This window comes from Glycine soja, chromosome 8, assembly GCF_004193775.1.
Source record: "Glycine soja cultivar W05 chromosome 8, ASM419377v2, whole genome shotgun sequence".
Classification (NCBI taxonomy): Eukaryota; Viridiplantae; Streptophyta; class Magnoliopsida; order Fabales; family Fabaceae; genus Glycine; species Glycine soja.
In genome coordinates, this window is record NC_041009.1 from 19,144,434 (window position 1) to 19,162,528 (window position 18,095).

An 18,095-nucleotide genomic window follows, 5' to 3' on the forward strand; every position below is an offset into this window, starting at 1 on the left:
TTTTTTATTTACTATTTATTGTTATACATTAAAAAAATTGTTAAAAAATTAATATAAACTCAATTATTGATTATTTTTGTGACATATAAGAAAAACATTCTATATTTTGATAAATTATTAACTTAATTTAATGTATTGAAACATCCAATTATAAATATTTTATATAAAATTGATAGATAAAATTATTTAGATGAATTTTATTTTTTATGGTTAACCTTCCTTTTTATTTTAGTCTGAGTCCATCCCTGTGTTTAAGTAGAAAAACATCTATACAAACTATTGACAACTCCTCACAAATCTTGATTCAAAATTTAAAGAAGAACACCCCCAAAGAAAAAAAAGTCAACAAGTCGGTAGCAAACAAAAAAATATATTGTAAAGTTGAAAATAAAGTAAATCAACACCGATTTACTATTTTCCTTTCATTTGAATAATAAACTATCATACACTGGCGCGGTTTCAAGTTTGAAATGTTTCCCATGAAAATATATCAGAAAATAAATAATATTATGCATTTAAATTATACAAATTGTATAATTTTCCATTGTTTTCTTTATCTCTATTTTCAGCAAAATTAACTATTAATATACTGGAAAATAAAAATATAAACCGCGCAACGCGCGGGTCATCTAGTTTGATTAATTCTTGGTTGATTCTATTGGGCTATTGATAATGGTTGAATTTCTTTGGATTAAATGAATTTATTTTAAATTATATTTATAATAATAAGCTAGTACATGATCTTTTAGAAAGGAAATTGATTATTTCTCAAATATTTTGTTCATGGGTTGGTCTACAAAAAGTTTTAAACAAAATGCAGAAAAAGAAAGATAATTATTTAAATCCTTTACTTAATGTCTTACTTTAGAGTTTCCTTGTGTATACGGAATACTAGATTGTCTTATTTCATTTGTGTAATCACATTTTGATTACATTGCACTTTTTGCTCTTAAAATCTGATGACAGAAAATGAGCCAAATCTTTTTTTACTTATTAAAATCAACATTTTTTAACCTTCTTTTTACAGACTTAGCAATGTTCATTGATGAAAACTAGTAGGTTCATCCCTTTTTAATAGCAACATCATATAATATAACTTTTGTGGTTCTTTGGTTTGATTAATATGGTTGATGATTTTATTGGGTGTTTCTAATGGTTGAAAGGATTTATTTTAGTTTATATTTATAGTTATAATAGTATATAGTATACTAGTACATGATCTTCCATAAAGGAAATTGATTCTTTCTCGAGTATTATATTCTTGGGTTGGTCTTAATTTTTTTTAAACAAAATGCAGAGAAAAAATTGTAGTTATTTGAGTTCTTGATTAATAGTAATGCCGTGTGAACTGCAATTTACTTTGTAAATATGAAATGCCTGAATTTGTGATTGTTTTGTGTTATCGTGTTTTATGTGTAGTCCCATTTCGATGGCATTGCACATGTTAAAATCGAAGAAAGGCTACTTTATTTTCTTTATACAACGAGCTTTCCTCATAGACATCCAATAACAGAAAAATGAACCAAATTCCTTTTTTCTGTACTAAAATGGAAATTTTTTAACCTTTTTTTTTTTTTGCCACATCTTATTTGAAAAACTCTCAGGACTAGCAATTTCACCTTGTGCATTAAGGACCCATGTGGTGACTGTGGAGCCGAAGCACATGGAATCTTATTTACAAAAGTTTGAAAATGATTTGATAATATTCTTGATCCATATAATTTTTCTGAAAATTTGGTTTTTGATCAAGTACAGTGGCATTATGTATTCCATAGATTGACTAGGTAGTGATTGGAGCATTATAATTTATAAACAAAGAGCAGATTTGTTAATTGAATTTTATGATTTTTTCATTATTTTTAATATACATTTGTATCATGATTACATATCTAAATATTACAGCTACTTTAAGTTAGGTAAAGTCATGAACACAAATCTTCAGTATTTCTGCAAAATAGAAAGAGATATCACTATCTCCATTGACAGTTTGGCACTTTATGTAATCTGTCTGTGCTTTTTTGTATTAATTATTATGATTACTATGGTTACAAGATGGCTTCATATCTTCCACACTGTTACTGGCATTTGATAAGATTATGAACTCAAATTTTCACTGTCACTGCAAAGAAAAAAAAGATGATCCCCATCTCTAATGACACTAATATCATCTATCTCCGCATTCTCTGTACTAATTACTTTTGTTGGCTTGGTGTCTCCAAACTTTTCTCCTGCAATATCACAAGTTGAAAGTCAGAATGAGAAAATAAGAGTGCATACTGTTCTTAAACAATGGTATTTGACACTGAAAAATACACACTTATCCTTGTCTATGCAGTTAACTAAAATTGCAACATCCTAATTTTTTCCCTCATTTTTAGGTAGTTAAAATCAATGCTTACCCGCAGTATGGAGCAACTCTTCTATTGAATCAGGTAGGATTATCAACTTCCCATGCTGTTCCTGTGAGGTTGTTCTTTCCTTGCTTAGAAAGTGGATGATAACTCTCTTTTTGAAGTATCTTTCTGTTTCTCTCTCATTTCTATGGTTAGAGGTACTTGAATAAGAGTTTGTGTATACTTTTCCTAAAGGGTAGTTGATAGGGATTTCTGGCTCCAAAAATTCTATAATATGTTCATCTAATGTTTTCCTATTTTCATAGTTCATTGCAAGGTCAGAAATGCTCTTGTTTTGTTGCTGGTCTACAAGAGGCTTCTGTTTCCATCTTATAGGGCTTTGGTTCTTTTCATTTGCTTCCATGTCAGGATGATCATTGTGCACAGTATCATGAGGATCTCTTTTGCCATCCTCAGGAATCAAGTTATGCAATCTGGCTTCCCCATGTGAGTTATTTGTAGATGCATCAGAAAATCTTCCTCCAGTGTTGTCCCAATCATGCATTTGGTAATGAGGCATTCCAGGGTCCCTAGGTGGATATTCAAAATCCAATCCTTCATGCCTCTTTATGCTCTGCCAACATGAATAACCAAATTGTTAAAATCATAATAGTATTTGGATTTAATTGGAATACACTGATAGGGTAAATATTTTTTATACAGTTATCCAATCATAGACTACTGCATGGTTGAAAATTATTGACTTTTGTAATGATTTCCTTACAAGTAAAATTCTTTACACAAATAGTATATCAAAATTAAACAACTAGTATTTTGTGAGTGGTTATGTGATTGATGAAAATGAAGTTGTCTAACTCTAATATGCTTTTTACCATGAAGATATTTTTCATTATAATTTGTGCTGCTTCTGGATATGCATGTAAGGAATTCATTAAGGAAGTTCTGCTGAGTCTTAAAATTTGAGAAAGCTCAGTGGTCCGAACAGTGAAGGGCTGTGGTCTACAATACAACACTCCAATCTCCCCAATTGTGTCTCCTGCAATAGCCTTCTTCAGAACCTGAATTGTCAATAACAGACTAGGAAGTTAGGTTCTGTTGTTTCATTGTGTACTATAAAAATATAAAGAAAAAAAAATGTAATGCTTGAATGTTACTTGTGACATACTTACTTGATCATGGCCATTGACATAGCGAATGAGATCCTGCCACAATTAAATCATTGCAAAGCAAAAAATTTCAATCAGGGAGCATTCTTTGAGATTCATTCAAGGTTACTTGATTACTCATGCTTTAGCTTACTCACCACTGCCCCTGAAACCAGCATGTAAAGGTCTGTGGGAGACTCATTTTGTAGTATAACATCTTCCTTGGGTGGGAAATACTCAGCTTCCATCTCAGTAACCTATTGGCACAAAGTTACTTGCATTAGTTTAATTTTATTTAAGCACTTATTTAATTAGAAGTTATCATACTAGGCATTATTCATAAACTTGACACCGAATCTTCTTACAATAAGTTACAAACAACAACAAAACTTTATCCCACTTGTGATGTCAGTTATATGGATCACTAGACATTATTTGGCATGATTCTATAATGAATAATCCATGAATAAGTTAATTTTTTTTACACTGACATCTAATTATGGATTGTCATAAAATCAAAGATGGTTGACTTTTATAATAATTATTTTAAAATTTATATTTGAATTCTAATTAGTTGATGGTATAGATTTACAATGTATCAAAATTAAACTTTGAAGTTATAAGTTTTTCTTATAAATCTTATAAAAAAAATAAAGTCAAAAGAGATAAAAAAATGTCAAACTATTATTATGAGCTCAAATAAGGGATGGCATTTGAAGTATTATTACCAGTTGGAAAAGAAAGTCATGAGAGACTCCTTGGAAGAGGTAGACCTTCTGCACAACTGGGAAAAATAGATGGTATGCAATGCTTGCACGAATTGCCTTTGGCATGCCATTTAGTGTTTCTTGCTGCTTCAGTCCCTCTGTCTTGAATTTCAAACACAAGTGTGACAACATTTGATCCTGTATGTGATGAGGCAGATGATTTCTTGATGCAAATTCTGAAGCTGCTCTTACTGTGTCTCTCTGTGCCACCAAAAGCATGATTCTCTTTATTAGAGGGAAGAAATACATATTTCTAATTTTTTTTTTCTTTTTCAAAAGACTATTAAAATTCATCTCTAACAATTTCATGCTCCAACACAATTTTTATTATTTGTTAAAATTTATTAAAACTTATAAAATAATATGAACTATGCTTTTTATTTAATAAATCTCATATTATATGTATAAAAAGTAGAATTTAATTAGAATCTACTTATATTGTAAAGAGTTTTTATACTTTTATAAAAAATATAGTATTTAATTTTTATGCATGTTAATACAAGTATACTTTTTAATCAATTAGCAATTATGATGGATATGAATTTAAAAGTAATTATTACGAAAATTAAGAATTTATTATTAGATGTTAGTAGTATACAAATCATTTATAAATGTATTTAAATTAAATCCTAAAAAATAACCTTTAGAATTTTTTTTTCTTGTTATCCAAGAATAAAATAATTTCCCAAACTCTTTATACTTTTTAGTTATATTATTTATATAATAATGTTTTACAGTATATTTTTGTTGTATTTACTACACTATCTATTTTATCAGACATTTCTATCTTTTTTTTTTGTTTTTTTATCTCTTTTTTATATTTTATAAAAGAAATATAATTATAATTTCTCTAAATTTTTAACAAAAAATTGTAAAGGCAAAGGAGATATGTGTACGTAGGGGTCCTCACTGAAATATTTTTTCTACTTTTATATTTATAAGCTTTACCACCTTTGCCTAATTTTTGTTTAAAGAAGTTTGCACAACTACGCGACAAAATAAATGTATTTTTTTTTTCTCTCACATGATTTTCACATGCATCTTAGAAATACTGCTGGGCTAATTTCGGCCAAGCATCTAATTGCATGGTTTTAATGATAAGGTGCCTTTTGAGGGATATTAGAGCCACAAGATACTTGAGAAATTTAATATAGTTTTTGAAGTATTCTATTAAATGAAATAAGATAATATAAATAGATTTTTAATAAATTTCAGGATTTTATATTATAAAAATCATATTTTAATTTTTGAGTTAGAAAGTATTCTAAATATAAGAACGATAAATAAAGAATTTCAATAAAATATAATAAATTATGATCTTATACGTTTAAAATTAAACTAAACATTTAAAATTTGATACAAATTAATAAATAAACTTCATTATTAAATAAACTTTTAAACACGAAACTAACATGTGTTGACATGCACTCATAATATAGGAGATAAACGTGGAAATAATAGCCTTTTTTTCTTTAAAAAGCAGAAATTGATTTTACATCCACATGCAAAAACAACGAGAAAATAATCATAAGCCTTGTGAAAAGATTATTGAATTTATCTTTCAATAATTCTTTGAGTACATATTTAAATATTTTCTATAATTATATTTTTCAAATTTGTTGTATATTTTTCGTATTTATTTTTAACTTTTCTCTCACTACTCCAAAGTTTTTGGTAGGCCAATAAACATTGAAGCACGAGGAAGATTACGCGTGGTTTTTTTTATGCTAAAAGTGCATATTAATAACGAGTACTCGTGTTGGACGCTGATTAAGGAATATTTATTAATTATTCAAAAACATATATTAAATAATTTTATTCCTTTCGTTATCTTCAACTGCATTTTATTATTATTTCTTTAAACGGTATTCGAAGGCACTTGTTAAGATTTTTCCAAAATTAAAATGTCAGAATCAAAACTTTTCAACTTTTGTTAAGATCCTAGTTAAGTGTATGAAGATTGAGACTTGGGGATTTATTCTAATTCATGCTCTTAAAATTAAAATGATAGTTAAGTACCACTGTTAATGCCGATCGAGACTCGGGATTTATTCTAAAGCTTCAGAAATCTAAAGTTTGCTTCTAAGTGGCAATAAAAGTTTAAACAATTCTTTTAATTCTTACAATATACTAATGTTCTTATAATATAGGGTTGTTTTTATTTTAGTTTTTAAAATTTTATTTTGGTTTCTATATAATCTTTTTTATTTCATTTTAGTTCTTAATATTATAGTTTCAGCCTTTAAAAAATTGTAACTTTTTTTACATGTCTTTATCATATTAAAAGAGATTAATTTAATTGTGTTATTTATGAAAAACTAGACTTAGTTTTTACAAAAACGATTTTCTTACACCCAACAATCGATCTATTAGGCAATTACTGAGAAAAAAAAATATAAGTTGATAGGTGAATGATATGATATGGTATGAAAAAAAAAAAAGATAAACGATGAGTATTAATTAGGTATTTGAAATAAAAAATAAAGCATGTAAAAACCATTGTTATAATTTTTTTAATCTTTGTTATCCACACAATTATTTAACAAGGAAAAGAATCAAAATGAAACATTTTTTTTATAGAGGTAAAAAATAATGTTTTCTTAAAAGAATAAAGCGAAAACAATTTTATTATAGGAACTAAATTTATTTAAGCTGATCAAAATAAATAAATTAATTAAGTAGTAAAAGAAGCACAAGTTTGAGAGCACATACAAAATTTCTGGTGCGGCTAGTCCAGTGGACCACCAGGTTTGTCATGTTTCCAATGATGTATGAGGTTAATCCCAAGTTGAACAACATGTAGAATATGTCAAACAGCATCTCTCTTGTGTTTTCAGCATGCAAGTCCCCATAGCCAGTGGTGGTAAGTGTGACAATGGACCAATACATGGCAGTGACATATCTGTCCCAAAGACTCATTTCTTTGAAATTTGGGTACACAGAACCAATCCATGTTGATTTTGCATCAGGGTACCTATCTGCAATCAGATAGTTGAAGCATCCAGCACAGTGCACAGCAAACAAAGTTACCTGAAATTTTATGACTAATTGGTTAAAATGATCTATAAAGACAAAATTTAGATAATTCTTTTTCATCCGTAGAATCGAAAACAGTACCAAAGAATTTATAATACTCATACATCCAGCTCAACTAATTGAACTAGACCTCTTTAATAAAATTTAGATAAAGTTGGTTAAGTACTTTTGTGTTATTCTCCAATTAGAGTTGGAGTTTCATCTTATTAGTCAGTCTAATAAAAGTTTGCATTATATGTTAACATAATTGACCAAGCTTTACATGTTAGCATAACTGATTAAGGTGAAACTCCAATTTTAATTGAAGAACAGAAAAGTGTACATCAAATTCACTTCAGTTAAATAATGTGGCATAACATAAACTGTTGAAATTTGAATAGAATTATACTTATTGATCTAACGGTTCGTGTTGTGTCACATCATTAAATCTAGTGAATGCATCTTATTTTGTTAGGAGGAATCTATGTCCACCAAGGGAGTCTAGCTCAGTTGGTTGATTAGGGTGTGTGAGTGTTGTAAACCTCTGATAATGAGCTCAATTTTTATGAATCTATGTCCACAAATATAGGCTTTAGAGGCTTACAGCAATGAGCTTGGAGCACCTAGTCCAGAAGTAATTGAAGCGAATGTCCTTCTCAAGTCTGAAGGAAATCAGAGGAGCTAGTAAGCATTTTTCAGTTTGAAGTGTTGGAAAACCATAAGGTTGAGTTATATGCTATAATAATGTTGGACCTTGCAAACAGAGAACTGACACGTCTGAGGCGCCACAACCGAAGCATGTTGAGAACTTTGAAGCCAATCTCACTTCTGTGATTAGTGAAGAGGAGGCTGATGGATTGAAATGGCGCAGTTGAGCAGACATCAAATATAAACCAGGTAGATATGTACCTATAAGGTTTGTAGAACTATATTATGTAAGCAAAGTTTTTGAGATTCATTATGATCTGAAAGAAAGAAAATGTTTTGGAATTTCTATTGTCACTCATAAATTTCTTTAAATTATTATCAAAGAAGAGTATATTAAATAAAAGTTATCATTTATTTGAATGTAAGTACAATAACCAAGGGGTTCACCTGAGTGTGAGTTATTGTAAATTTCCTAGTATCTGAGTTTGATTCCTATAGATAAAAAAAAAGTGACTAACATGGGAGCGTAGATAAGTGTACCTTATTGCAATTTTCTTGGGATCATCAACAAGAAGGTAGGAATGGTTATCAAGATATGCAACAAAGAATGTCAGCATGATGTCAATGGCAAAGAAGGCATTGACAATGTTGTCTATGATGAATAGTGTGTCTTGCTTATAAGGCAGAAAGGCAAACTCAAAAGGGCAAATCCATGCAGAGTAAACAACTAGAACAATTAATATCATCTCCCATGCCCTGCAATAACAGCATGCTAATTAGAAGAAGAAGCACACAATAACCCCAATATCATTGAGAGTAATTGAATTTGTGTGAGGGTAGTTAATTAATTAAAGAACCATCATCATTCATTATCACCTATAACGTGGATTGAAAGGGGAAATTATGTATCTTCTAAGCCTCGTTTCTTGGTTGATTCTGGCTCCAAGGGATGGCAAGAGATCATTGGACAAAAAGCTGCTATATGGAAGACTTCCCATTTGGAATTCATCCACACAGAACCTCTTGAAAAAATTTTGGCTATGGGAAAATGACATGGTGAGTTTCAACTTTGAATTTCAATCCTAAGGCTTAAGCAGAAGTGGTAGTAGTAGTTGTTGTAAGCTCTCGTGGGGTTGAATTGAATGGCCCCTATGAGTGACCATATTTATAGTGTGGCTGATTTGAGTAAGACGCGTTGGTTTTGGAATTTAGACCCTTTTTCCCCTACCTTTTTGTTGAGATGCCTGTGATATGGCTTAAAGGAATAAGAAAGTTTTATGGGCTTAGTTTTTGGAGGAAAAGATAGAAAGAAAAAGAGTGATAAAACTGAGGGGGCGAAAATGAAAATGTTCCATCTTGTATTGACAAATAAAGTTACGACAAAATGAAAGAGAGGGGGGGTGGTGAGGAGGGAATTGATACGTCCGAAAGATCTTTCTAAAATGTTGCTGATAATTCCGTGTGTGAATTGTGTTTACACCTAAACTTCTTACTAATCAAAGATCAGATAATTATCCAAATAATAATAATTACTAGTGAAGTAGTGCATGTATAGGGGCATGCACTGTTAATTAGCTATGATTATGTTATGTAAAAACCAAGATATTTTTCTTTGACTTCCTTTTCCAATTCAAAGATAAATCAGTCAGTTAAAGGTCAAATTTTGGATGTAGTGCCTTTAGTGTTTTTACTACTGTTTTTCAATTACAATCGGGGTGTCACCTTAGTAACATTCCTTGATTTTTAATGCAAACTTTTATTATACAGATTATGCGGTACTACTTCAGTTCTGATTAGGGAATAATACCCAAAACACTTAAATGGAGATACATTTAAGTTTTAAAACATGTTTATAATGTGATATATATATATATATATATATATATATATGCTGCATATGTTAAACTTCTCTCTATATATAGACTAGGATCGAGAGCATTGTAGAAAGGAAGGTTTTTATTTTTACACATAATGGATCAACGTTGGGCTGAAGTTTTCAATGGTCCTCCATCTCTGAACCTCTTGCGTGACAATCAGGCTAAATTTTTTACATTGGCTTTTGTTGACAAGTTTATGTTGCCTTGAATCCTCATGAAAGGACAAAATATAACGAAGTTTATTCTCATTTTATTCGGGGAAGAAGAAATCAGCAGGGTCGAGTCCCCACATGTCATGTTAGGACCATTCAACAATTCGCTACATTTTTACCAAGTCACTTCAATGGGAATACAATTGATGATATGATCGAAGTCTTTCAAGTTTTTTTTAAGCTATTTAAGTTCTTTATATTTTAAAATTAGGAAAATTTGATCCTTCCATTATTTTCCTCTACTTTAAAAACTCAAATTATTATTCTCTATTTTTTTTTGTATATACCAAAAAATTTATAACAACTTATACTTATATTCAACCAAGAGTTATAATTAAACTGTGTTTTAGAATAAAATATATAATTGGCTAAAATAAATAAGAACCAAAATCAAACATAATTCAAACCAGAGAAACAAAAAGTATTAGTAACCTTAACCTAAATACTCATTTTAGTTCTTGAAAGTGTAAGATGGAGATATATTGATCCTTGTAAGATGAAAAAACTTAAAATTTAACCTTGAATGTACAAAAAATGTGACAAATTTTTTCTACCATTAAGTCCCTTTTGTTAACTCAAACATTTGTACCTATGTGACACAATTGTTATTAAAAAGATTGTCAAGTGTGTTGCTTATTTGCTTAAACTAATTTGTCGTTTCAAAAATTATTAATTTTTTTAATTTAGTCTTTAAACTTAACAACTTATTATCATTTAGTCTTTAAATTTAATTAGTCACTGACATTTTGGTCTTTAAGTTTAATCATGTATTGACATTTTGGTCCCTAAAATCACTTTAAATTTATTAATTAAGTCCCATGTTGTACATAAATTATTAGCATATGTATTACCACATTCTCTCATATTTTCATCCTCCTCTTACCATTTCTGCCATTTAAAATCTACTATAAATATGAAATTAATTTATGAATGATTACATAGAAATAGATAGTGACGAATTTCAAGACATCACTAACAAGATTCTATAAGGTTTCAAACCAGATCATCTATCCAAGTCAAGTTATTATCTTATATACTATTAATTTGTATGGAATGTTAGATTAATTAATTAATTAATCTATTTTACGGAATTAAATTAATCACAAAAAGACAGTTAAAAAATGAGAATAGCAAGAGGGATATAAATGAAAGTGTTTGAACCATTTTCTTGCATATCCTTCTGATATGCAAATGTACTACATTTTGTCCCTATTTTTTTTTTCAATCTTTATGGTTTTCACATTGTTGTTCAAGGGTTGGGTATTAGAGGACATGAACCTCTAGTGACTCGTAAAGCACGTGTTATTTTTTCATTTTGTTGATCATATTTGGAATGTAGAAAGTGAAATGATTTAAAGGATGAAGGAGGTGTAAGTGTGGGAGGGATGGCATAGGATTCACACAATCAATTGGCACAAAATCAATAATCAAAGTGAACTGATCAAGCATATCAAAAAATATAAACAACAAAAATTATTTTCATGAACTACTACTGCAAGTTATATATAGACATCAAAGAAGTAATGAATTTTAAAAATATTTTAGTTAAATAAAATATAATTTCTTAAAGAAACTAAACAATGTTTATTAAGAAAAAATAGTTCTTAAGATGTTTTTGTGTTATTTTTCTATTAAAATTGATGTTTCGGTTGAATAAATGACAAACTTTACATGCAAATGGGGATGTGAAAGTGAAGATGAATAACAAAGTGTGGAAGAGGAAGGTGAAAAATATGAGGGATATAGAATGCAATTAAAGAGATATGGTAATGACTATGCTAATAATTTACATACAATTTAGCGTGAAACTTGTTAAAAAATCAAAAGTACAATTAAGGATCAAAATGATAATGCATAGTTAATTAGTTCAGAGACTAAAATGTCACTAAGTGATTGAATTCAATGACTAAAATAACAACAAATTATTAAATTTAGTTCAAAGATTAAATTAAAAAAAATTAAAACTGAAAAATTAATCTATCAATAATTTGCTAACAAATTTATCTCATCAAGGAAGCAACACATGTGATATTGTTTTCAATGACAATTGGGTTTATAGGTGCTACTTAATACAAACGTTTGAATTAACAAAGAAACACTTTTTTTCTTTAAGTAATTTACTTGCATTGATTTTGACCTGATAATAGGAGTTTGCACAATTTTGGTAGTTCAATTTCAAATGAGATCGAGCTCTTGATGCCTTAGCTTCCTTGACTAACATAGCCTCCGCTCTGGAAGCATAGATTCTGAAACGAAAATAGTGATGATTACCATTTGAAATCCGACGAAGGGACCAAATAATAGTGTTTTTTTCTTACATAAATTTAAATATAGTAAATAAAAATAGTCGTAAAATAGATACGGTCCTTTCATGTTGAGACACATGGACCGATACAAATTGTTACACTTGTGCAAACTCTTTCCCCCTAGTTTTGGTTGGCAGACATGTGAATGCTGCTGATTCTTACCTACCTTTAATTCCTTGTGGCCCACTGATATGATTGGTTCATGATAATTGTATATTTTCTTTGTCTTAAAAGAATTATAGTCGTTTGTTATTTTATAATGATAAAAAATAATAAATAGATAAAAAAACAATTTTATAATACTAATCTGATTAAATAAAATAAAAAATATATTAATATTAGATTAAAAAATTAAAGTAATATTTATTAAGATATTAATAAAAAACAAATAATATTATATTAAAAGATAAATACAATACTATGGAACAAAGACCGTATTAATTACTTATGACTTAAATTATGTTTAGCAAAATTAATTTGTAGTTGAAAGCAGATAATAAATGTTCAATAAAATTAATTATCGAAGTAAATTTAAAATGTAAAATAATATATTTGAAAAAGATAATAAAAAATTAAATAAATATTTTAAAAATAAAAAAATAAAATATAAAAAACTATAAGCTATTATTTTTAAAAAATTACTTTATGTAATATTTCAAAAAACATAAAATGTTACACACACTAGAAGTTATTTAAAAAAACTTATTTATTAAATAAACAGATAAATAATTTTTTAAAAAACTAACTAAAATGATATGTAAAACATATTTAGTGTGTATTTGCATTAGAGGTGAAAATTGAAATTACATTGAAGAAAGGAATTGTGTGTTTCAATGTAAAAAACCAAAAGTTATGTGAGGAAAACTTTGTTTCGAACGTTAGTTGCGTTTCTGCCAACGTGTATGTACACACTTAATACTCCACTTCTTCCATGACATTTTAGAAAGAAAAAACATATTCTTTAGTGAAATAATTATTACTAGGTAATTAATTAGAAAAATAAATGATATATTAAGAAGTTGAATAATTTTTTTTATAAAACTCAATATATTATTTACATTTCTTAATACACGTACTAAAACTTAACACCATATAATATGAAATGAAGACATTATATTTTTTTCTTTAATTTTTAGAGAAGATGTGTATTTTCATGGGATGCAATCTTGTTTGGAAAAAATTAAACATACAGTTACTCTCTTCTATCTTACCTTCACCACATTTTACTCTCTATTTCTTCATTTTTTTTATCATATCATTTTTCACATAAATTGTTTTCTCTCTATTCTTTTTTTCCCCTCTCTATCTCTGTCTAATGTATTTTCACCCATACACCCTAACTTCATACACCCCCAAATTCGGGTGTAAGTTTATCATTACTCGTCTTGTTTGAGTTTTGTACAATAATTATAGGTAATAAAACTTTGCCTATACAGTTGCATATTTAATATTTAAACTCAATTAAGAGTGTTTACAGTCAGAGTTGCTTAATGGATTGTTTATAAAAAAAATTATTTTGATGTATACCAGATGTGATTCTGAGTTGTTTAAAATTGGAGAGAGTTATTTATATAAGCAATTATTGTTTATAAGTTGTTTAATTTTGTATTAAATATAGGAGAGAAAGAGAATAGTTGTGAGTTAAGAAACTTTTTAATAGTAAATCTCATTGAAAAGAAAATTAATTAAGTTGTTTAAGATTTGAGTGACATAGATTAGTCTGCATATATGAAGACCATTAAAGATGTTCTAATACATAAATTGACATGCTAATTAATTTGCGCGTTTAATGATCATGAATAGGTTATTTATTATAGAGAAATAATTTAGAATTATACTTTTTTGGCATGTGATACTACTTAAGTTTTTTTTAATCAAAATATTCTCATAGCTGAAAATCATGAGACCAACCCTCGTAATAGAGATTACTGAAGTGAGTTTTGTCTTTTGTAACAAAATATTTTCAATACTGATGATTAAGGAATCAAATCTTTGTTAGCATACTTAAGAAATCCAGTCATGTGCCAAGCGTGTTGGACTTTGTTAGTGTTTAAGAATTATTTTGGTGTTTAAGATTAGTGTCATTTGAAATTTTCATTTTTATTGTTGTCATTTCTTTATCATCATAAGCTTGGGATGTCTATGCCAAATATTCACAATCATTTTTCCAAAGATATTAGTGTGTGGTTTGGCTTATGATTTGGGTTGAATAAGATAAGTTAATATATAATGCTTGGCTAGATTAAAATATTGTTTTCATTTTTTTTATTGGTCTCCTCTCATCTTTCTTTTCATGACTGAATTTTTATTTTAATTCCCAATATGTTATTTTTATCTTTTTGGTTTTTTATAAATTTTTATTTTGTTTTCTGTCTAATTTGTTTGGATAGCACATTAAAAAGTAATTTAGATAGCACTTGAGGCACTAAAAACAAAATAAAAACAATTATTAGAGATAAATACAAAATTATTGGAAAACAAAACAAAAATTCAGTCATATATGAATGTCCAAAAATATATTTAAGTGTTAAAAAAAATAGAGATTTATCTCTTTTACTCTACTCTCAAGCTTGTAAGGTAGTGGTTTGGGAATATAAAGACAAACTATCCTATTGAGGAGAAAGGGTTAACCATGGAAGGAATTTACAATGTTAAGGTAAAGAAAAGTTGGAAAAAGTTACAATTAAAATCATTAAAAAATTTCAAAGTAAATAATTTACCTACAAATATGACTTATTTATTTTAAAAAAATTAAGAAGACTTGAACGGTGACTAGGTTAAAATACTAGTCAAGCTAGTACCCACTATATCTTGCCATAATAAAGGGATACAACCTGAAAAAGGAGAGTACAAGTAGTGATGACCGTATGGTTATGAAAATGAGTGTGCAAGACTAATCACCAACCTATTTGCAACCGCATTTCCTTCTATAAATGTATGAGTGATCTAAACTTGTTAGGTCCTAAACTCCTAAGTAATAGTCACTCTGGTTAGCTAGCAAATACTATAGAAGATTCAATTTTTTATAAGTTGTTTTAACACTCAAAAAGATCTCTTCAATTCAAGTCGAGTACAAAAGCTGCTTTCCCTTTGGAATCTTATTTCAAGCCATGGATCTTACCTTTAATTAGTCGTCCCTCTAAAGGACAATATGTCTTTTAGAAACTTATTATAAGAACAAATTTTATAATAAGTATAAAACGAGTATTCGAGATATAATAATTAATTCATACGAACACAAATAACTTCCGTAGATAATTATAAAACTATACTTAAACTAACAACATTTACGAACACATTCAGGATAATATAAGACTGCAAATAAACACTTAAAAATAATAAAGAATGAGTCATAGATAAAAAAATGAGTAATAGACAAAAGGTGTTATCGAAAGGAAAACGAATTATAGAAAATAGAATGAAAATGAGAAATAAAATAAAAAATAAAAACAATGGATAAGAACATACATATTTCGATAGAACTAAAAAGTCACAAGTATAACAGAATCTGATATATATAAAGTATGCAAATGTTCATAACCAAATAAATATAGTACATTTTGCTTATTTATAAAAAAATATAAATAACTGATCTTTGAAGCATATCATGACATGTGTCCTCGAACAGCGGACTGACTCCTTCGTATGTGGCCACTTGTTCTTATGTGGCCACTTGTTCTGCACATTTTCTAAATTTGAATAATCACTAAACTCGTTTGATAACTTACTTTGAATGTTTGATTTAGGTTCTCAATTACTTTTATTTTGAATTATCATATTCAAAAATATCAAATAACCTTTTCTTAACATATAAATCAAAATTCTCATTTTCAAACTCCTGGTCTCTATTTCTTACACTTGTTCTCTTATTGATTTCATATTTTTCCATACTGAAAGAAAGATTATCTTTATCATACCATTAATCTTAATCAAAAGAAAGATAATCAAACAAATATTAAAATAATTCATTCGAACAACCTAACACCTTATAACTCTTTCCAAAAGAGGTGGTGGCCTTCCCTTGGACAATCTAAAGTGCGGAAAGAATGCCCTAGAGCTTAAGTTTTTCATAATTGTCTCCACATCCAAGAAGCACACTGTTGGGATATGTGCTATAGTGGTTGTACTAATTGCCTTTATACTTATCTTGTTGCTTTAAATCCATGGGATTTTTCTATTATTTTATCAGGTTTTATTAAATCAAGTTTTAATTGTATATATAGACCTACTTATATATATTTTTCTCAATGTGGCATCTTATATCCATTTCATGTATCGATACCATGTCCGTATCCGTGCGAATGTACATATATAAAGTCCAAGGTGTGGTACAACATAAAACGAAGCAATGGTTATGATGTGAAGTTTCAAACAAGTTACGAAAAGGGAATAATGCCGAAAATTTGCTTTTTTACGATAAAAGAATAGAAATTCCTTGGGAAAAGAAAAGGTGGCATAAAATACAAAGGTTGAACTTTCATGAAAGGTCTTATTTGTTCAGCATGTTGCAAGATGGTCTCAATCACAGTACTGGTCCCGTATGAGTAGTGTGTTGAAATCATCTTTCCCAATCGACTGGGGCCAAAAGAAAATTCGTTTAAAAGCAGAAAATCTCTGCTAGCCATTGAGGACTTTTGCTCTTGCCTCTTGCAGAGAGTTATCTTTCTTTTCTATTTCTTTTTTGGTAAAATTAATAAATGATTTTATAGCTTTTTGTATCTTGATTTTATCCTCTATTTTTTTGTTATATTTTGATACTTTGTTTTTCTTTTATTTTTTATTTTTAATTGATTTTTATGTCAAGTTATTAGATTTAGTGACAAAAAAAAACACCGCAATTGTCAAACCATAATTTTATGTAATAAAAAATTGACACAGAAAGCTAAATTGACATAAAAAAGAGACATGATTAAAATAAAATCTAAAGAAACTACAGTAAATTAAAATAAAAAAGTAGAGGTTCAAAATATTAATTGTATATTTTTTTATCATACAAAGTTTTCATGACCCAACCCATATATAAAAGCAAATACACACTATACAGACCAGTTTGAAGAAGGTTTTAGGAATAAGAAAACAAATGAACTATAAATAGCTTGACTTCCGTTCAACATAAGAATGAATATAATTAATGTTGTTATTTAGTTAAAAAAGCACAAATATCTAAATATCACACTTTTTTTTTAACGATCACACATATATGTAATACTTGTTAAGACATGTATCTATGGCAGATGATTTATAAAAACTTTCAATAGTCCTGATGAACTGGATTTTATATGTTTGATAAAATCCTTATTTAATTAATACCACTTCCATGTCACATTCTTTGATAGTCTAGTAGTAGTAATAAGCTAATTACTTAAAATACTACCCACTAAATATAAATTGATAATATATGTATTATTAAATATGAACTCGCATTAGGTAATATAAGTTTTCAACGTTATAACCTTTCTTATTTTTATTTTTCTAAATCACAATAATTGGATAAATTATAAAAATTTAGCATTTCTAGAATAACTCAAGTTCATTTTCAAAACAATAATTATTTTATGTAATTTAAAATTTATATGTTTGTGTTAATTTTATGTTATATTATTATAATTCATGTAACACATAGGATTGTCACAAAGATGTAAAACCTGGTTGTGTTCATATATATGTAGAGGAATATTTTATTTAGTAAAAAAATTTGCGGTTGATTTTCTCTTTGGGTGTAAGATTCATTTGAGTCAATAATCACACATCATGAGAGAGATTAATTTTTT

At 28.1% G+C, this 18,095-nt stretch overlaps 1 protein-coding gene across 1 annotated transcript; it reads right to left on the bottom strand.

Moving 5' to 3' along the window:
- Window positions 1-1,881: 1,881 nt before the first annotated feature.
- LOC114422646 (potassium channel KAT1-like) lies at window positions 1,882-9,085 on the bottom strand. Its single transcript, XM_028389116.1, has 11 exons — window positions 8,806-9,085; window positions 8,470-8,685; window positions 8,035-8,190; window positions 7,886-7,943; window positions 6,979-7,296; window positions 4,228-4,467; window positions 3,658-3,756; window positions 3,524-3,556; window positions 3,227-3,412; window positions 2,400-2,967; window positions 1,882-2,228 (listed from the first exon to the last, which is right to left on the bottom strand). Exons 1-11 carry the CDS (start codon window positions 8,982-8,984, stop codon window positions 2,095-2,097), a joined length of 2,187 nt encoding a protein of 728 aa, XP_028244917.1. The 5' UTR covers window positions 8,985-9,085; the 3' UTR covers window positions 1,882-2,094.
- Window positions 9,086-18,095: the final 9,010 nt, after the last annotated feature.

What these genes read in the sequence shown, in the direction of transcription:
- LOC114422646 (XM_028389116.1), bottom strand. Translation starts at nt 8,984, where the DNA reads ATGTCATTTTCCCATAGCCAAAATTTTTTCAAGAGGTTCTGTGTGGAT. An exon ending in CCTTTCAATCCACGTTATAG is followed by an intron (nt 8,686 to 8,805) that starts GTGATAATGAAT and finishes CTGTTATTGCAG; the next exon opens with GGCATGGGAGATGATATTAA. An exon ending in TGCTGGTTTCAGGGGCAGTG is followed by an intron (nt 3,557 to 3,657) that starts GTGAGTAAGCTA and finishes TAATTGTGGCAG; the next exon opens with GATCTCATTCGCTATGTCAA.